Here is a 21,163-nt window from a genome sequence, read left to right as displayed (position 1 = left end):
TTCAACAATAAGTTCACTCCCATCAGCTTTGCTCACAACAATGTATAAGTTGGACTGCATTTCCAATACAGGTCCTTGTGCTCAGCAAAAGTTTGTCATTTAAACATTCAGGGTGCAAAGATTTAAATTAGTGAATCAAGGTGGTCCATCGATAGTCAGCAAGCAACCATAAATTGTTCAGAACTATATTAAATTCAAAAAAATCTAATAACCACATTGATGATTTAGATCAAATCCCTATGCTAGTAGTAGTAGTACAAGATCTCGATGCTGAAACGACAGTAATATCGGCACCAATCTTGCTTCAATCAATCTTTCACCAATCACCACCAAAGCAGAAAAAAAAAGTGCAGAAAAAACTCTTGCTAGAATCCAAGTTGCTACAGGTGGCTCCTGGAATCACTATCCAATCGTGCAATCTTGGGCATGCATGTGGTGATTACCCCGGCCCCAGAAGGCATGAATACAGGTGTCTAACGTGAGGAAAAGGGTTGTCTCGTCCAACTCCACACCACTCCATTCCAATCCAATTATACTAGAAAGTGCAGCGCGGCTGTTGCCGCGCCTAATCGAGATGGCCAGTGTACAATGGTTGTTTTGGGCCTTTAATTTGCAAGTATGGTCGTATTAGTATATTAGTAGAGCGAGCCAGCGTGTGGATATTTTTTTTTCATTTTGGTCACATTGGTGGCATATATGCATGGAACAGATAAAAATGTTGCAATCGAGAAATAGGTTTTCTTAATATTTTATGATCAATGTAATCGTGTACTCAAACATTGTGGCATGTGCATTTTCGTTGCATTTAGTCTATATCCTATTTCTGTCCATACAATTGTAAATATAAAAGTTAGGGAGTTGAAATGAGTCCGAAAAAGTAAGTGAAACTAAATTAATTATCTGTGTCTAGGCTAGGATCAGTTGTTTACTCTCAATGCTTCTCCATCAGTACTTATGGATTCATTTGAAATGAGCTTATGAAGTTTATTTGGGCTGTATATAAATCATACATAATGGGCCGGGCAAGCAGGGCAGGGCAGCCAGGCAACTTCTAGTAAGCTTCGCAAGCACGCTGGAAGGCTCCTGCTGGCTCAATCAATGCTCATCGGAGAACACCATGTTCTCGTGCTCATCGTCTCTTGGACTGGACTGGCTCCAATTTCTATTTTCTTTCCCGTTCTTTCTTCTCTCCCGCATGGCGCAAGAAGAGGATGATGGGGGGTCATGGAGGTTCCGGAGGGAGCAAGGGTAGCACATCGCATGGCAGCTCGGTGGAGATAGATGCGCCGCCGGCTGCAGTTGCGCTTGAAACCGGACGGCCGGCGGCTCCGCCTAGAAGCATCGTGCGGGCGAGCCGGCGAGGGTGAGGAGATGAGCAGGGGCGAGGGTGAAGCAGTCTGGTGCAGCGCTGATGACAAGAGCACGGTGCAGATGCGAGAACAAGCTCCAGCAGACGATGGCAAGCTTAAGCGGTGTGGCCGATCGTCCACGATGGCCTTGCCCATGCTGTGGACGCCATCGGGGCTGAGCCTGCTGCGCATCCTCTTGCCGCGCCTGCCATTCGCCCGCTGCCCTCGGTCGCTGGCCGTGGGCCGTGGGCCGTGGTGGAGGGTTGTTTATGAGACACGGAGCTTATCACCATGCTCGTCATCTACGTGTGCTGCCTCCGCTAGCCTTTGCTGCCGCGGCGGAGAGGCAGCGGTTGCTCCGACTGCAATTGAGAGGAGACTGTCGCTGGAGTGTTCTGGACACAATCAGTGACGTTAGGATTAATCTAGAAGAAGTGCTGCTGTCCATACGAGATCGGACGGCTGGAGTGGGACAAGAGCTTCAAGTTGGACAGTGATGATGTTATTATGACGTGGAGTAATGAGGAGAGAGAATTCCGTCCAAGTTTCGTTCTTTAGAGATTTCGGATTGGCACTACGAGACAATTTTCTTGGCCTGAATTCAGAACCAATCCTATCTTCTATTAGTATTCACAAAGTAATCCATCAACGACACAAACCCATCACCAACCCGCCTTCTTCCAAATTCGACAAGACCTTAATACAACCAGGAGTCCAGCGCTCATAAAGCGTATCACAACCATAGTTTTTTGTGTTTTCCATCACAGTTGCTGCAATAGCATGAAAGAAGTGGCATAGATGCTTAGAAAAACAACAGCAAATTATCAATATCTTATTTTGCAAGCTGTACCAACCAGTCAAAATCGAAAGGAACCTATTGATGTATGAAACATCCAAAATTTTACAAGGTCACTTCTACATGTATGAAACATACTCCTTACAGAACATCCAAAATCTGAATTTAAAGCAATGCAAACCACACATAACCGAATCAAATAGGCTTGCAAAACTTGCAAAATTGATGAACCGTAATATCCTTCAGCATATATTTGCTTACGAACTGAAGGAAAATTAACTGTACCATGTTGATTGCTGTTCACTCCAACATGGAAGCAATAACTTATTCCAGGTTTATTCTTAACCAATTCGAGGCTAAGGTGCCCTTCTTGGGCGGCAAAACTACGTGCAGCTCCAGCGAAGATCAGTACTAGATAAACATCCATGTCAAGAAACAGTCTGCCACAAATACACGATTCACACTACGCTGATAAAGTCTGACCCAACAGGCATATATTCACAAAATGTGCATAAGCAAAGTACTTGAGGAACTACAACCAAGTGAAATCATTTGAGGATACAAACAAATGAAATCATTAGTCTCTTGACCAGTGCCTTGTCAACATACTTACAACGAACTGGATACAGCTGGAACTAGATCAGTTATTCTGAAACTCTAAGCAAACTCCTTGTCGAGGTGACGGTCTATGATTTCAGATATGGTTTCTAAGAACATATTTTCGCTTGACCCTGGAAGAACAGCATCCTCTGCTTCCTGGATGATGTCCTCAATCTCAGAGTCTCTATTCACAGTTTCCCTACACAGTATGCGCCCTATGTCAAATGGTGTGAGGCCACGAGCTGCACCTTTCTTGAGAAGCACGGTGCTGATGCGCAGGACACGAGCACATTTTGGAGACAGCTCCCACCCAAGGAACTTGAGAAGTTTAATGTCCTTTTCAGCATCAAGTGATTTGATGTATTCAATGGTTTCATTGTTGAATGGTTCACGGGCTTGGGGCCAGTAGAGCCACTCAAACGTACAATCTTCAAACTGCATAGCAATAGGGCAACATAAGCCAAGTTAGACTTGCAAATTAACTACAATGCACAAACTGAACAAGTAATGTAAGACACATAATCACCTTCTCAGGCAAGCAGTAGCCATGATCAATCGGAATCAGCTTGTAGTTGTCACCTTCTTCCTCCTTGTGCACTAGAATATTCCCAGCATGACGATCAGCATTTGCTAACCTAATATCTAAAACTGCTATTTTGTGAACCTCCTTGACAGGGAAAGCTCGAGGACCCATATCCTCAGTGCTTCCATTGTTCTCCATGAACATCTGCAGTGACCCAATCTTAAAGCTCTTCCCCCTATGTATGCTTCGGACCAATGTTGTAGGAGGAACACCACAAAACCCAACAGTGTGACCAGATATATGATCACCAACTGGATGGTCGAGAATATAAGCTGCGACTTCCCTAAGTGCTCCTTCCCCTACAATTGTTCCCCTTTTCATTCCTTCACCATCAGTAGACAAAGGAAGGCCCCTTGGGTTGTTTTCAGCCATAGGTTCCTCATCAATAGGCTTAAACACGGCAACATTCTTCTGACCTGTTGCATCTCGCATGAAGTAAACCCCTCCTGAACCTTCAGCTGACATGACAGGCAGGTGTCCTTTCTCCAGGCCAGCTATGGTTGAACTTATCATTCTCATCACTTCAGGTGACAATTTCACTTTTCTATTAACAATAACTGGTTCAACAGGAGCAGGCCTAAACCCAGCTGATTTTGCTGATTTCACAGCATGAGCTTCATTTTGCAGGTTCCCTTTCTCCTGTGGATTGACAACTGTGACCAAAGTATCTCTATCGACTTGCTGTGTTCGTACCTTTGCTGGTTTGCGGATGAACAGGCGAATCACGGCATCATCCCTCTTGCTAATATCAGCAATAAGCTGGTGGTCCTGGAGCTCCTCACCATCATACTCAAGCTTGTGATCCTCCGGGTTACCAATATCCTCATCACCCTCATCTGCCAGCTTAGTCTTGAGATATTTGACATTGCGGCTTTGGTCCACCTGAAACTGAAACTTCTTCCCAGCGGCTGTCTCAATGTTAATCACCCGGAGATCAGATAGCCGAATAACAAGGTGCAGAACATTTCCCTCAGCCAGCCCATAATCCTTGACAGGGCAGTTGTTGCGTGCCAGCTCATGGCCATCCAGCACAAGCCGCTGCTTCGTCACCACAAAACCCTTGAACCGCTGGATGCGCAGCTTGACTGAGGCGATGGACTCAGATCCCAGCACGCTCATGGGCATGGGCGGCATGCCGGGCACAGCGAGGAAAATAAGAATGGAATCCTGCAGCTGCGACCCAGACAAGCAGTGCGGCGAGCGGCTGGCGTTGAAGCAGATGGGAAGGAAGGCAGGGTCTTCCGGGACTGGCCCGAGGGCAATGACACCTGCGGCCGACATCTTCACAGGGAGGCTACTAAAGAGGCCGGAGCTTCCTCAACAGCTGCTACCACTAATATTTACACTAGCACTACCAAGTTAGATTCCGGAAACTACAAAGTGGACGCCATGGAGACGGATATCCAAGGGTTTCTTCCTTCCCAATCCAGGCTGGAGGAAACCCTCAGAGAGCCGCGCAGAACAGCGACCGAGATTACAATCCCATCTCGCGTTCCAGGCAAATTAAATCTGCACAAAAATTAGAGGGCTTTGAGTAAACTCAGCACAAAACAAAACAGAAGACAGGGGAAATCGGAAGAGATGGCAAGGAAAACGTACCAGGAATTGGGGAAAAGTGGCGCAGAACCGTCACTTCGCCCCGCCGACGGCCGAATCCCCAATCGCGCAGCGCAGGCTGCGATGGCCGAATCCCCAATCGCGTAGCGCAGGATGCGATGGCCTGACCATTTGGAGCGATCACTCAAAGGCCCCCATCCAAAAACACCATACACAGATCATAGCAGAAATCAGTGGACTGGCTCACCAGAAAGTTGCAACCCTTGCCCCGCACCAATCGGGGAGCACACGAAATGGGACGACTCCTTCAATCCGCACGACCGCACCGCACCCCCGATGGGGGCTACAGCCCCACGGATTCCTTTCCTCTCAGCCCAAACCTGCAACGCAGCACCTCAGATCAGATCACCTCCCCATCGATCCAACCCCGAGCCCCCGCAGCACCACAGGAATTACAGCGGAAATCGCGGGACGGGAGAGCAGGAAAGGCGAGGAGGAGGAGCTAACCGCGCCCGAATTGGAGAAACAAGCGATTTGTAGGCGTCCTCCCAGCCCCAGCCCCCCAAACGAGGCAACGCCCCGCCTTCCTTCTTGCTCCGCGGTTCACGCAGGGCGGCGAGGGAGGAGAGGAGAGAGAAAGCCAAGGGAGGAAGGTTTGGTTGGTTTGCAGTGCGCAGCAAGGAAGAGGGAGGAAATGGCAAGACGGCGGAAGGAGAGAGAAAGGGGAAGGTTGCTGGGGGCAGCTGATTTTTATTCCTGGGCTGCGCCGTCACTTGACGGACGGCCGTGACGGTGACGTGCCGGGCCAGGTGCAGCTTCCTGGAAGGGAGAGGAGATTTTTTGCGTGACTGTTTTGGTCTGTTTCTTTACCCGTAAACTGGTAAAAAAAACATCAGATCGAATGTTGTAATACATGGAGTACTAAATGAAATCTATTTATAATTTTTTTATAGATAGGTTGTAAATTGCAAGACGAATCTAATAAGCTACTTAATTTATGATTTGCAACAGTGATGCTACAGTAACCATCCATTAATTATGAATTAATCATAGATTAATTAGATTCGTCTCGCGATTTACAATCCATCTATGGAAAAAATTTTGTAAATAGACTTCATTTGATACTTCAAATTAGCAAAATTCGCAAAAATTTTTAGATGTAAAGAACTAAATACGTCATTTAGTACTTCTAACAAGATTCCAACGCAAAAGTTTTGTCCCTGGGCGACTGTGTGTGTGTCAGGAGAGAGATACGATTAGACGAGCGATCGGGGTCAAAGCAATCTCGCTGTCAGATTATGAGGGTATAAGCTGGATTACAAATGGCTATTGATTATTGAATGCTGTACCACCTGCAGTAAAATATTGGAACTGACTAGATCAACCCGGAGAGGTTAGCTCCTTTGTTTGGATAAATTCTAGCGCTATGAATAGTAAAATTTGACTGTTAATTACGGTGTCAAACAAAGCCAGTTTACAAAACCAACTTCAAAACCCCGCGCTAGTGACCCTGAAGAATCTAACGAGGCATTTGACCGCGCGATTAGAGGATGGTTACTGTAGCACCACTGTAGTAAATCATCGATTAATTACCGTCATTAGATTCGTCGCGAAAAGTTACACTCATCTCTAAAAAGGTTTTGCAAATAGACTTCATTTAGTGCTTCATGCATGCGAGATTCTTTTTTCGGGATGTGTGCGTGCTAGAAAACTTGCCAAACCAAACAAGGCCTCTACTGGGCTCTGCTCTACTGGCTCCCCTCACGTTTTTTTTTTGAGAGCAAACTGGCTCCCGTCACGTTTGTACACGAGCATTTTGCTTACTGTACTGCCTCCACGATTTTCTGGGAAAAAAACTCAGTATTTAATCAATTCAGGTATAACCAAAAAGTAGTTTTCAGCAGATAAGTAAAAATACGTGGATTCGTCCCTTGAAAATGGTTTTCAGCAGATTCTGAAATTAAATTACTTATGCTAATAATGAACACTAAGAAAAAAAATATAATGGTCAAGAATAGAATTACTTGTAACTCGCATAAACCTTTATAGGAGAACTTGGCCTGGAATATATATTAAGCTAATGAGATGCCATCAATATTTTCCTCTCGCTTTTTTCCCCTCGCTACAGTAACTGAGAGAGGCGAACCAAGGCGATCGTCTTCTCCGGCTTCGATCCGATCGATTTCCTCCGATGACGACTGCTCCAGCGGCTGAGCGGGGAGGGAATTGGGAGGATCGACGTCAACAGTAGTTTTAGCTAGTAGTATTAGGTTAGTTTCGTGCTAGTAGGCTATAGGGTTTGCCGATGGAGTTCGGTGTCGATGGGTCGGTTCGTCTTTGGGCGGCAGCAGCGATGTTCGATCCATGGAGGCTTCTCTTCTTTCCGATGGCCTTTGTTGTTGGCGCCGACGTCATCCAATCCGAGGGCCCGTCGATGAGGTATGTTTACCTCAACCTGATGCGTTCGGGTTGGTGGTGTTGCATCCCGTTTTGGGTTTTGCTTCTTCCACGTCGGTGGATTTTGGTCTCAAGACGGCGGAGCTCTTCTTCTTCTTCTTCACTGGTGTGGACGTCGTCGATGGTCTTTCATCGACTTCATGTGTGTCGACCTGAGTTTCAACGTGCTGTCTCTTGCGGTGCATCCAAGGTTTGGGGCCTCCTCATCGGTTGGGAAGAAGTCTTCTCTCTCTCTGTTTTCTGTGCTCTTTGCTTCATGTCTCCGAGGCGGTGGCTAAAGGATCTAGAGTTACAGGAGACGGCCGCGGAGAAGAAGATTAGGAGATTCCTCATGTGGATCTGGTTGTAATTTCTTATATTTGTAAGGGTTTCTTTGTAAGTTTGGGATGTACTATCCTGTTATGTCAATATAAGCCAACCCTTTCGCCAAAAAAAAAACTAATGAGACTGCCTAAGTGTTCTCTACTATTATGTAGAATAGCAAACCAGTCCTTCAACAGGAGGAACTAGAAATACATTTTGTTGTTAGAAAAATTGAGGCAGTAACATTCATGCATTTCTTTTCAAAGAGGACTTTTTAAAAAGAGAGAATTATTTTAATGACTCTAAAAAATTATGCTTAGTTTCTTGACCTTTTTTCTTGAACTTGGCTGTCTAACCCCAAAATAGGTTTTGTTTAGTTTCTTGACCCTTTCTCACCAGCAGTTAGGTATACAATCTAATTATATTCAAAAGCATCATTTTAGTTTTTTAATCAAGAAAATGATAATATAAAGGAACTTTTCATGATTTTTTAAATATTTTTCCACTATTCAAATAATTTCTATGTATTTATAAATCTATTTTCAATTTTTAAATCGCATGAACATGGTAAAATAGTGAAAAATTAACTGGAGTCATATCTAAGCATGCTGGATGATTTATTCAGGGCGCAACGAAGCCAATTTCCATCAATCATCCAACATGTTTAGATACGACTCTAGTGAATTTTTCACTGTTTTATCTTGTTTCTGCGATTTTTTGTGATTTAAAAATTGAAACTAGGTTTATAAATGCCTAGAAATTATTTTACAAGTGGGAAATATAAAAAATTCACGAAAATTCCATTATATTGTCATTTTTTTGCTAAAACCCTAAATTGATGTGTTTGAATATAATTAGACTGTAGACCTAATTGCAGGTGACTAAAGGCTCAAGAAACTAAACTAAACGAAACTCGTTTTATAGCCAAATAGTTAAGTTCAAGAGAAAAATAACAAAAAAAACTAAGCACAACTTTTTTTAAGGTTAACAAAATAATTCGCCCTTTTAAAAACCTTGTTTCATCTATATTCCCGTTGCCGTTGGGCATATCAGAAGTCTCTCGACGTGTTCACAACTTTTTTTCTTTTTTTTGAGGGGCAACGTGTTCACAGCTTCACAATCCACCTCATGCGCCTAAAAACAACAATAATAATTGTATTGAAAGTTGAAACGGTCGGCGGACCCAAGGCAGAAGAATCAGGGGAGCGGGGCCAGCCAGCCCCAGCAGCGCCCGCCTGCCTGGTTAGCGCAGAGAGAGAGAGAGAGAAACGGCCCAAAGCGATGAGGCCGCATGCGTAGGCTCTGACGCGTACTCCACGCGGCCGGGGGACTAACGACGGACGAACGCTGCCTGCGCGCGTGCGTGGCGACCGGTGGAGCGAAACCACGGGCAGGCGGCAGCCAGACGGGAGGAGGCGAGCGTTGGATGCGCCGTTGCGGTCGTCGTGCTCGTGCCTCGTGTCTACGTATTTTTCTCCCCTCCTCCCTTCCCTTCCATCCACCATTTGCACCCGGAAGGGCCGGAACGGAGTTTTGAATCCCGGGAACTTTCGCGTCCAGGTCCAGGCCCCCGGCTCCACAGCAAACGGCGCGTCCTTCTCAACTGGCAACGCCAAAATGCTGCCTCTACGCAGTTAATACACGCCCCCACCAACCTGCATACGTTAACAGTAAAAAGGTCAAACACAACAGTAGTTCCCGTTTCTTGGATGGTCTCCACGTTCACATATAATTTAAAAATTATGTGAAAATGTTATAATGCTTGTAGACTAGTTCGAATCACATATGTCTACTCGTAATATTATTTATAGATGCTCGTAGTCAGATGAATTTGCCGGTGAAACATTTGGTCACACTTTGTTTAGCAGGATGACAAACATTTTACGAGGTACCTTGTAATTAAATTATCAAGCTGAAGTTATAAATTGTGACTATGTCGACGCTTTCATTGTCACAATGAAGTGAAAGATTTTGTGCACGACCACCCTAAATCGGATTTCAAGTTTATTAGAAAGGTAAAAATGTCCGATTTACACCCTTAAATTATCGTAAAAGTCCGATTTCAAGCTTCAACTACCAAACATGATAATAGAGATCATCCAACTGCTAAAATCAGACAATTTGACCCTTAAGGTAGATTAGAAGGTGGTGTTGGTTTTTTAAAAATAATAATTCTATTTCGATATAAATATTAAAACTAATTCATTTTAAACCAAGAAATATGAAACTAGTACCAAATGTTTTTTAAAAATGTAATCTATCTATTATTGCTCTATTTAATCTTAGTTATTCAAAATAATATGCATAAATACCAACAACCAAATATTATGAATATAAAAAATTGGATTTGAATAATTGACAAGTACCATGCCAATAGATAGGTTACATTTTTAGAAAACTTTTGATGCCCATTTTGTATTCTTTTGATTTAAAATGAATTACTTATGAATTTTTATCTTAAATTTAAATATTTCTAATTCTGACAAAATGGAATACCACTTTTGAAACCATCTAAAGTGCCAAATTTGCCCGATTTCGTAATTGAAGGTTGAAAATCAGACTTTTATGATAGTTCGAGGGTGCAAACTTGAAGCGTCCCCTCATAAGAGAAGACTTAAAAGTGATACAGTATCAGTCCCAGGAGGCTAATAACACTTTTATTACATCAGATGGTACATCACCGTACAACTCTACGCGGAAGTGGGCAGTAAAGCGCCACTATTGCGAGGATAACAACTAACACCCACACAACGATATTAACTACGAAGAGGGGGTCATCAGAGTCTTGCGTCATACGGAACTTCCAGCGGGTGACCCTATCCACAGGCAAGGTTGGGTGCAGGACGGAACCTCTACTCGACGTCTTCGGGAACGAAGTCCGGATCTTCCTCTATAAAAATTAAGAATGGGGTGAGTACAAACGTACTCAGCAAGTCCAACCACACCCACGAAGGGGGTATAAACAGAATATAATGCTAAAGATAAGTCAAGGATAATGCTAGGGTTTAGTTTGCGGAAAGCTAATTTTTATGCAGGGGTTTATTTGAAAGAAAGGGGTTTTCAAAAGCAATTGTCTTGCACTGAGTAACACGTCGGGTTGATCCACACAGGATCCCAGTTTTAAGTTGCTACCGGACTCCTCATCCGTCGTAGCACACGGCACAGCTGCTGGACAATTTTCCAAAACAACTCACGCCAACCCATCCAATCCCAGAAGAAGCACTAGTTATGTGACCACACCGTAACTTGCCCAGTACCGTGGGCACGACTATTCGAATAGATTCTTAACTCTACAGAGGTGTGTAACTTTACCCACAAGCGGGGTACCGCAACTCGATCACCTTAGTGTCGGCGCAGATCCCAATAAAGCCATTACTCACATTAGTTAGACCTGACTAGCCATCACGGAATCCACAAAGGGGTCATTGACCTATCACAGAGGTTTTAACCGGGGCATAAGTCACACAGAGCTAATCCCTTCTCCTTGATCACCCGTTGCTCTCAGCTCTCCTGATGGCTATCAGACTAACTAGTGGGGTTTATGCTAAGCCGTTGCCCATACAACGGTCGAGTAGTTTACACGATAGTGGAGTTAGGTGAGATGACACACCAACTCGGTCCTTAATTGTGACAAGATGGATATCACCCTTCCTTGCTCAACCACACAGGCACGAGCACACCATTTGACAATTCACACAGAAGTGCCATCCATCCTGTCTAAACTTATCTTTCGAAAATTCCACGTTTTCCCTTCCCACACACACTCACGCATTTTCTTTATAAAACAAGTTGTACCGTGTATGAGGTCCTAAGCGTTCTAGCAGCGATTAACGTCCAAACAAATCACATTCAGACATTAATCTAGGTGGTCAAGGAATGGTTATAACAAATCAAGGGGTGGCTATCCAACCATGTTTTCAGCAGGCAAAACATATGCAATTTTATAAAACAGGCCAATAGGTTGTGTTTATGAAAACTAGGATAAAATATACATCAAAGGGCGGGATTGAACTTGTCGTCTTCAAAGCCTTCCGGGAAGTCCTGATCGAGGTACTGTCCTTCGGGTTCGGGGTCGCGGAACTAGTCCTCGTTCGCTTGCTCACAGTACTGCTCGTCGATGGGCTCTCCCTCGTTCACTCCGTGATCTACGATGCACATAAACAGGCACACAATTAAGAAAAAGAAATAAAGGTTTTATTGTTGAGCTCGAATCAGAAATAATTAAGTTACGGGGATATGAGTAATATTTTTGGTCGGTTTTCTAATGGCATGGCCAAAATTATGTTATGAAAGGCGTGGTAAAGTTTCAGGTCAATCGGAGATTGTTTGGCTCATGAAATGATAGGTCAGAGAGGGGTTTAGGGTTAAATATGGATCCAAGGGCTACTTTGTAATTATTTTTTAGATAACATGGGCTTGGTTGTAATTTTAGAAAGCATCGGGGTCACTCTGGAAAAGTGTAGGGGCACATTTAAAATTAAGTTTATGGTGGAAGGATTTATTTGAATAAAATGATAAAGGATGGCTTCTTTTGCAAAAAGGCCAAAGGGTGGAGGGACTCTTAATTAAAAATGGAAAAGTGTAGGGGGGTATGGGCAAAATTGCCCTTCTCCTTCCTCTCTCCCGCGACCAAAACAGGGGAGGGGGAGAGGGCGGCGCCGGCGGCCCTGGGGGTTCGGTGGCGGTCCGAGGAGTGGGGGAAAAGGGAGAGGGCGCCACGAGGAGTTGATTCCCGGCCGCAGCTCGAGTGGAGGTGGCCCGTGGGAGCTTGGCCACGGCGGTGGGCGGCGGCGGCGACCATGGAGGCGGCACTGCAAGGCTCAACGGCGGCCCGGAGCTGGGGGAAAAAGGGGGATGGGACCTCGGGGGTTCTATTGCGCCCCTTTGTAGCGAAAATGGCCTCTCATGCCATATTTCAATATAATGTTTTGGCGATTGATGACACACACAATACTTGGACTAATATGATTGTTAAGATGAACATTCTCAGGCTTTTAGGTTCAAGTGATGACAAAGAGAAGATAGGCATAGCTAGGCCCGAAGGGCCGCCCCTACGGGGGTTCCGCTACCCGGTTAGCGGATGGGGGTCGAGGGGGAGCCGCCATGAAACCTCTTCAGTCCAAAGGATTCGAAGATTGAAGAGACCATGAAGAAACCAAGTCAAAACAATCAAGACAGAGATATTTTAGTATCACCGGTTGAACCGACGCTAAGAAAATTGCATACATCGGTACATTGACTTGGAGCACGTCTGGGAGTTTTGGTAACACCGGTTGAACCGACGCCAGGAAAGTTGAATACGTCGGTGCAATGAACTCAGCAGCTGAGGCAAAATCTATACACCGGATGAACCAACGCTAGATATTGGTGAACGTCGGTGCAGTTGTCCAGAGAGTTAGTTTTTCAGCAACTACACTCACCGGTTAAACCGATGCTGCATCGGTTGATTACGTCGGTCGATTGAGGTAGCCGTTGAAGCATAACGGCTAGTTGGAAAATGCACTCACCGGTTAAACCGGTGATGACAAAAATGGGAGCATCGGTTTAACCGGTGATACCGCTTTTTGTCAGCCTTTTTCCAATGGCTAGTTTGGGGTGTGTGGGCTATATATATGCCACCCCACGGCTCATTTGAGAGTGCTAGAGACCAAGGAAGTATACAAGAGCCAAAGATCTTCTCCAACCACCTTAGAGCTTCATTGTACATCATATAGGCTTAAACACACTTGTGAGAGTGCTTAGTGCTTGTAATAGGGATTAGTTCTTGCGAGAGCTCCCTTGAGAGAAGTCTTGCTGTGGCAAGTAATCCTTGTGATCTGTCGTGTGACCCTCCGACTTGGTGTGGAGTGGCAACGACACCTTGTGCGAGGGAAGAGGAGACCCCCTCCTTGGTGGAGAAGCTCCGTAGTGGATTTTGGCCGGGTGACCGAGAGAGACGGTGGCGGTGCACTAGACTCGGTGTCTTGTGCACACTTGCCTTTTGTTTGCCGGCATCGCCTTGGTGGCGTAGTGCAAGACGGTGATCAGAAGAGCCTCGGTGTCCCGTGGACGTAGGCGTTTGTGCCGAACAACGTTACATGACCGTGTCTACTCGGGAGTTTGCATCCCTCTTGCACTTACCTCTTTACTTACCGTATTACGTTTCCGCATTTACTCTATCTTGCGTACCTTTACTTTCCTAGTTGGTTTGATTAGGATTGGCTAGGTTGCAAGTCTTTTAGGGGTAAGTAGAGAGTAGCATAGATAAACCTTAGTCATAACTAGCATGTGTAGGACGTGTTAGATTTATATTATGCAAATAGATTGAGCCCTAGGATAGAAAGCGATTAGCGACCCTATTCACCCCCTCCCCCTCTAGGGTCGGACACCCCGGTGATCCTTACAATTAGTATCAGAGCTTGGTCTCACACCTCTTACGAGGATTAGCCAATTCTATTGGTAAATTTGTGAGAAAGCTCGTAAGAGACCCGTCGACTTCACCGTCGAGTGAGTAATAATTTCCGGGGAAGGGATGAGTACCGATAGGGCTCCGTTTTTCGATGGCACGGGTTTTCCACGGTGGAAAGTGCTTATACAAGCACATCTCCAAGCCCGTGGACTTGATGTTTGGCGTGTCACCGAAGTAGGCATGAAAAATGAGAATAAGGCCGAGAGACAATATGATGCCATTGCAAAATCAATTCTATTGTCTTCTCTATGTGATAGTGTGTTTAATCGTGTTTTTGCTAATGAAAATGCTCATAAGCTATGGAAGCAAATTGTCGAGAATCATGAGGGCACAAAGGATGTTGCCAATCAAAAATATCATATTCTCGGTGAGGAGCTTAGTAGCTTTAAGCAACTTCCAAATGAAAATGCTCATGACATGTACTCACGATTAAATACTCTTGTCAATGAAATTAATGCCTTAGGTCTCAAACTCTCAATCAAGTTAAAGATGAAGAAATCAACCGTAAGATTCTTCGAAGCCTTCGCAAGCCCGACTACGACATCATCAATACACTCTTGCAAAAGGAAGACTTGGTCAAGCTTACACCCAACCAAGTCATCAATCAAATCATTGCCCATGAATATAGTATGGGGATGACAAAGAAGAAAGAGCAAGAGTCCACCTCTTCTTCAAGCAAAAAGAGTCTCGCCGCCAAGCACTCATGCAAGCACCAACCAAGGCGACAAGACTCATCAAGCTCAAGTGAAAGTGAACAAGAAGAAGAGGATGAGGAAGATAGTGATGATGAATCAAGTTCAAGTGATGAAGAATATTCAAGGGCCGTGCTATACCACCACCGCAAGATTGCCAAGCATGTACATGAGCTCTATGAGCTTGGGTACAAAACACTCATTAGAGGGAGTGTGATTGGGATGGAGAAGATGATGAAGAAAAAGAACAAATCAAGACCCCAAGCTCTCTCCGCCATCTACAAGCCCAAGAAAAGAGGTGAAAGCTCAAGTCACAAGAAAAATTCCAAGAGCTCCACCACCCATCGCCCTCGAAGATTATCACCACCACCCATGTGTCTTATGGCACTAGGTAATAACGATGTAAGTGATGACTCCTCCTCAAATGATGAATCCGATGTTGAAACCGATGAAATTAGTGAGATGATGACACTCCTCCATAATCAATAAGAATATCTCACTAAACAAAATGAAGAAATCAAAACTCTCAAGGCTAAAGAAAAACTTCATGCTTCATTTGACTCAAGATATGAGAACTTGCTAAACAAATTCAATTTGTTAGACAATGAGCATAAAGAACTTAGAATGAAATATGAGAGTCTTGAATCTAAAAGTGAATCATCATCGGATAAATCTTTTCCTTGCAATATTCCTTGTGCTATTCCCATTATCAAGGTAGATGTGTCTACCTCTTGTGATCTAACCCCTTCCAATGAGTATGTGATTGTAGAAACATGTGATGATCTCATTGCTAAGGAAAATGATGAGCTTGAACAAGAGGTAGAAAGGCTAAAGGCGGACTTGAGGCGGCTCAAAGGAAAGTACACTCAAGAGCAAGTCCAACCTTATCAAGATAACACCTCCGCGGGCGTGAAGAAGCTTGAGAAGGGAGAAACCGTGACTTGCTTCGAGTGTTGCAAAGAAGGCCACAATTCCTACTAATGCAAGGAGAAAGAGGGCAAAGCAAAGGGCAAAGAAAATGGCAAGCCCAAGAACTTGAACAAGAGCAAGAAGGGCCACAAGAAGGCTAAGGAGATCAAGAAAAACACATCTCCATACTTGAAGGCTTCATACATGTACACCAAGCCCACCCACAAGAACAAGCAAAAGAGCAACCACTACATACTTGAAAAGAAGAAGAATGGCAAGGTGGTGGCTCATGTCATGGGGTGGAGAACATATGCATGGAACCGGCCTATTTGGGTGCCCAAGGGTATTATTCATACCATGGATGGCTCCCAAAAGGTTTGGGTCCCTAAGACTTAGGCACCAAACAAGTGCCATGGGGAATTTGGAGGCTTGGCAAGGTTTGGGATGCATGAATAGGGATGCATCATGCAAAGATGAAGTAAAGCTAAGTTGTGGATTAAAGATCAGTGACCCAAATTCCCCTCCCCTACATATGAGGTAATGAGCAAGGTAAAAGGATAATCTCAATTTCATTCTATATCCTTCATGCATCATTGTAGCTCAATGCCTCTCTAGGATTACATGATCTTATCTTTACTTTTTGTAACACCCGGTTTATAAAAGAACATAAACCGAGCAATCATATACGTGCCAGGATCAAGTCACACGTATATACAACAGAATGAACAGTATATCATAGCACATATCACGTAAAAGATATAATAAAGCGAATACGAATGTTATTTATTACAATAATGACAAAATGTCTGATACAGCGGAAGCGAAGTACAAAATACGATAAAGCTCTCCGAAGCTGAAGCAGGGCGCCACAGGGACGTCGACTGGGAGACGAACACCTAGAAGTCCTCGTAGTCCTGGTAGCGCTGGACGAACTCCCTCGTGCCGGCAGGAACTGAGCAGCAGTAGCGTAGCCAAGAGGAAAAAGTAGAGAAGAGGCAAGGGTGAGTACACAACTTGTACTCAACAAGTATAACACAAACTATGAGGCTCTAGGCTGGCTGACTCAACTGCATTAGCTTTTAAGTGTTGGCAAAATTTTATTAAAGCTATTTACTCTGAGTTGATGAATTACCATTAACCCAGTTACATAGTAATTAATCAGAATTAATTATGATACTATTGAGAACCAAACCAAGACCAAGCCACCAAGGAAACCCCGAGAAGCACCTCCCTCGTCGGAAGGAGATAACTTCACTAATCAAAAGGAGGATCTGGGCCGCTCATAACCGTGAGCACGGCTAGTATACCAGTTTTACACTCTGCAGAGGTTGCACATCTTTACCCACAAGTCGTGAGCTACGCCAGTTGTTCATCACACTTCCTTAGGTGAGATGGCCAGCGACTCACTACGAGGCCTTTAAAAAGAATCTCGTTGGTAAGGCGTAACCGCGAGAGTTAGGTCGGCGACGATGGGGCCCACCTCCAGGGGTACAAGCACGTAGCACAGACCAAGCCGGAGGAGCAGGGACCATTGAAGCTTGGTACTCTTGCCCCGCAGGTAAGTTACTCCAAACCAAAAAGATCTAATTATTACGCCAAGTCTATCCCATTCTAGCCTTGTGGTAGCGCTGTTGTCCCAGGTTGTCGCTCTATGAACCGGTCCTTATGGAGAGTGGCCAACCAAGCACTAAGCACCGTGCTGGCCCCCTAAACCATGTTTCTAACAAAAGCCAATTTTAACGAGACGTGAGCCACTCAAGCCACACAGAGTGCCACTCTCAGAATTAAATTCAAGTAAACCATTAATCAATTTAATTAAAAAGGACCAAAGTGTGTTATAGCGCAGCAACCTAGCACAACTAACCAAAATGCAACCCAAAGGCATATATAAAGGATATAAAGTGGCTAGGAAATCCTTAAAGGCATACAATATTAAAATGCAGTATGAAAATGTATTTAAAAGTGATGGGTTGTTCATGTTACACTTGCCTTCCTCGTACTGCTCTGGCTGCTGCTCAAAGTGCTCGGAAGACGGCTGCTCCGGGTACTGGTACTGGGGCTCCTCAGATGGATCAACGTCTACTCACGAACACATGGCCAAAACAATGCACGGAAATAAGCATACAAACAAACATTAACAAAAACTAAGAAACAGTACATCAATACATAAAAACAGCACCTTAAACTAGTCTAAAACTATTCTACGCGTTACAACGATCGCGTGGATATAAAGAACGCTAAAAACGGAGCTAAAACGCATAAACTAGGCCTAAAACAAGATTTCAGGGGCTTATTTGTAAGAAAACTGAAGCTTCAGGGGCTTTTCTGCTAAAACCGAGGACTAAAACGTAAATAAACATTAATTCTGGGGTCTAACTCGCAATAGGGCAGGGGCTGGACGGCGGGTTCTATTCTGAGAAAAGCCAGGGGGTTATCTGCTAAAAACTGGGCCCAACTGTAATTATTTTTGAAAGCGCCTGGACTGCGGGTTGATTTCAAAGAAAGGCGAGGGCTCTTTAGCAAAATTAACAGCCCGAAGCGGTATGCGTGGTTTCTGGCCGCTGGATCTAGATCTGAGGGCTTGGATCAGATCGGCGCGGGATCTAATCGTGGCCATCTATTTCGGATCGGGCGGCCAGGGCGGTTCGGGCGTTCGGGGCGCGGCGGCGCCGTCGCCGGAGCTCTGCTCCGCGGCGGATGGTTGCCGGCGCAAACCGAATCCGGTGTTCCCGGGCTCGATTCAGGTCGCGGTGTGGCTCTGGAGCACCGCTCCGGCATGGGTAGTGCACTAGGGTGCCTAGGGATGCGCTGCAAGGCTGGGGGCATGCCCACCGACGGTGAGGCGGCTCTGGGCGTGGCGGCATGCCGCCGGCGAGCCCCGTTCTGGCCTCGGAACGGGTTCACGGGCCTCTAACTCTAGCGCATAACAATCGGGAAGATGCAGGGGTCCTCACCGAGGGTTCAAACCGGCGGGACGAGGCGTGGCGGCGCCGGAGACGATGGCGAGCGGCGGCGGACGGCGCTGCGCACGGGACCAAGACGTGGCGGGGCTTCTCCGGGCGCCTGGACTCCGCGGGTCGGCTCGTGGGGCACCTGCGAGGGCGAGAAGGAGGTCAGCAGGCTCGGAGCGGCAACGACGGTGAGTAATTGCTCAGGTCAGAGCTCACCGGCGTGGCGGAGCGCGGCGGAGCGGGATGGAGGCGGCGCTAGGGTTTAGGAGAGGCGGCGCGGCTGGATGGGAAAGGCGCCGGGGCTCGGGGTTGACTTATAGGGCGGCGGGGAAGGGTCTGGGCGTGCGCGCCCGTGACTATCGCGGCGAAATCCCCGGCGGGGATCGCGGCGGTGCGTTGCGCGGCGGGGCAGAGGAGGGGGATGACCGGTGGGGTCTCCCTGTCAGCGGGGCGATGCGCGCGGCGAGCGACAGAGGCGGGGCTGGGCTGCGGAGCGAGATGGGCCGAGGCGGAGGCAGGCCGCAGGGCGGGCCGTGCGAAGCTGGGCCAAGCGCGTGACGCGGGACTGGGCCGAGCGGGGGAGTGGCTGACTGGGTCGGGCCGAGCGGGAGAAGGAGGGGAGTGGGTTGGGCCAGACCTTGGGGTTGGGCTGGGTCTTGGGTTTTCTTTTTCCTACTCTTCTCCTCTTCTATTTCTAATTCAAACAAAGTTTGAATTCAAATTTGAATTTGAATTCAAACCACACTCAAATAAAATTATGCACCAGCATGAATGCAACAAAAATTTAAACCTATGATAAATTTTAATTAATTAAGGAACAAAAATTAGATTAAATGCAAGACTAACACAATAATCCTTAGAAATTTAAATAAAGTCAATTAAATTTATTATTAAATACTGAATTTTGAATTAGGGTGTTACAAATCCTACCCCCTTACAGGAATCTCATCCCGAGATTCTGGGCTGGCTAGCAAAGAGATCCGGGTATATCCTCATCATCTCTTCTTCCTTCTTCTGGCAAGTCCTCCGAAAAGACATCCGAGACTTCAGATACCACGCGAATACCATCCGTGGGTCTAGCCTCTATCTGATGAAGAAAACCAGAAGGCTCTGTAGCACTGACTGTCACCTCTTGGCCATCAGATGCTGACAAGTGAACTGTCCGCTGAGCACAATCAATACGGACTCCCCATCTAGTCAGGGTCTCCATGCCCAAAATCACATCTATCCCCGAGGAATCAATGACGATCAAACCAGTGCGGAATTCAGCCCCCCTTATGACAATACTAACTCTTTAGCATATAGAGCATGTATGTATCTAGCCCCCAGGTGAGGTAACTACCATAGCTGACCTCAGACACGAAACTGGAATACGATGCTGCTCGGCAAATGACTTGGAGATGAAAGAATGAGTAGCACCAGTATCGAAAAGCACCATAGCTGGATAAGAGTTGACCATGAATGTACCAATAACCACGTTAGAAGCCTCGGCTGCTGACTCGGCCGTCACGTGGTTCACCTTCCCCTGTCGTGGCGCCCTGGGTTGGGCTGGGCGCCCCTGCTGTCCTGCCTGCCGTGGAGCCTGAGGTGCTAGACAACTTTTAGCATAATGACCTTTCTGCCCGCATTTGTAGCACATGCGGTGGCGGTGAATGGCGCTACTTCGTTGACCTCCCTGTGAACTTATCTTCACATCTTGCATTATTTCTGCTGCTTGCTCTTTGGACTCCTTACGACCGCGTGGCTGGATCACATTCATAGTGATAATCAACCCATCAACATAATCATAGAGTGCTTGGTTCCTGACCTGTGTATCTCTAGAGCACTCAGGATCATTTCTCTTCTGGATGATCTGTAGCTCATCGACCGATGGATAGTCAAGGAAAAGGGAATCTTCTGCTAGCTGCTCTTGATGAGACCTCTTTCTCTTTGTACTGGAGAACAATCTCTGGTTCCCCCTAGTTGTGGCTTCATCTTCAGTCGCACGAATTTGACGACAAGGAACGCCATAGAATTGGCAACACGGGCAAGCTTTCTCACCATTCTTCGGGTGGTATGTTGTTTGCGAGGGCTGATCTGGTATCGTTGTCGGCTGCTTCACAGAAACCGTTGCATGAACACCATCACCCATTGCACTAACTCCAAGGCTGTTTTGTTCAGCTGACATCTGAGCTGGGACAAAAGAAAGCACGAGTAAGGTCAAGGAAGAGAGAAAAACCAAACTATTTAAAGTTCAATCTTACGTAGACAAAACTGCCCATGCATCACTGCTGCTAACTCCGGATAGATGATACATAAACCCGAGAAAAAGAACTATAGCATAACTCTTCTGCCTCGTCTGAGAGATTCTCAACTTCTCTTGTACTATGTGTAGGACGGGTGTCACATCCCTACCCCCTTACAGAAACCGACGTCCTCGTCGGTGGAGCTCTGGATATCACCTCCTCTTCACACTACACTTCTTTCTCAACAAGCAAGACAGGAGCCCAAGGCAGGATAAGGCAGAGGGGATAGAGTG

At 45.9% G+C, this 21,163-nt stretch overlaps 1 protein-coding gene across 1 annotated transcript; it reads right to left on the bottom strand.

The window, feature by feature from the left end:
* Positions 1-2,614: 2,614 nt before the first annotated feature.
* LOC120703489 (phosphatidylinositol 4-kinase gamma 4-like) lies at positions 2,615-5,609 on the bottom strand. The gene is made up of 5 exons (XM_039987596.1): positions 5,393-5,609; positions 5,133-5,265; positions 4,928-5,048; positions 3,272-4,837; positions 2,615-3,180 (listed from the first exon to the last, which is right to left on the bottom strand). Exons 4-5 carry the CDS (start codon positions 4,607-4,609, stop codon positions 2,803-2,805), a joined length of 1,716 nt encoding a protein of 571 aa, XP_039843530.1. The 5' UTR covers positions 4,610-4,837; positions 4,928-5,048; positions 5,133-5,265; positions 5,393-5,609; the 3' UTR covers positions 2,615-2,802.
* Positions 5,610-21,163: the final 15,554 nt, after the last annotated feature.

Source organism: Panicum virgatum, chromosome 4K, assembly GCF_016808335.1.
Source record: "Panicum virgatum strain AP13 chromosome 4K, P.virgatum_v5, whole genome shotgun sequence".
Lineage (NCBI taxonomy): Eukaryota > Viridiplantae > Streptophyta > Magnoliopsida > Poales > Poaceae > Panicum > Panicum virgatum.
This window is presented reverse-complemented; position numbering and strand designations above follow the sequence as displayed.

Excerpts from the sequence above, each read along its gene's own strand:
- LOC120703489 (XM_039987596.1), bottom strand. The coding sequence starts at position 4,609 with ATGTCGGCCGCAGGTGTCATTGCCCTCGGGCCAGTCCCGGAAGACCCT. Across the intron at positions 3,181-3,271 it reads GCTACTGCTTGCCTGAGAAG|TTTGAAGATTGTACGTTTGA; the intron begins GTGATTATGTGT and ends ATTGCTATGCAG.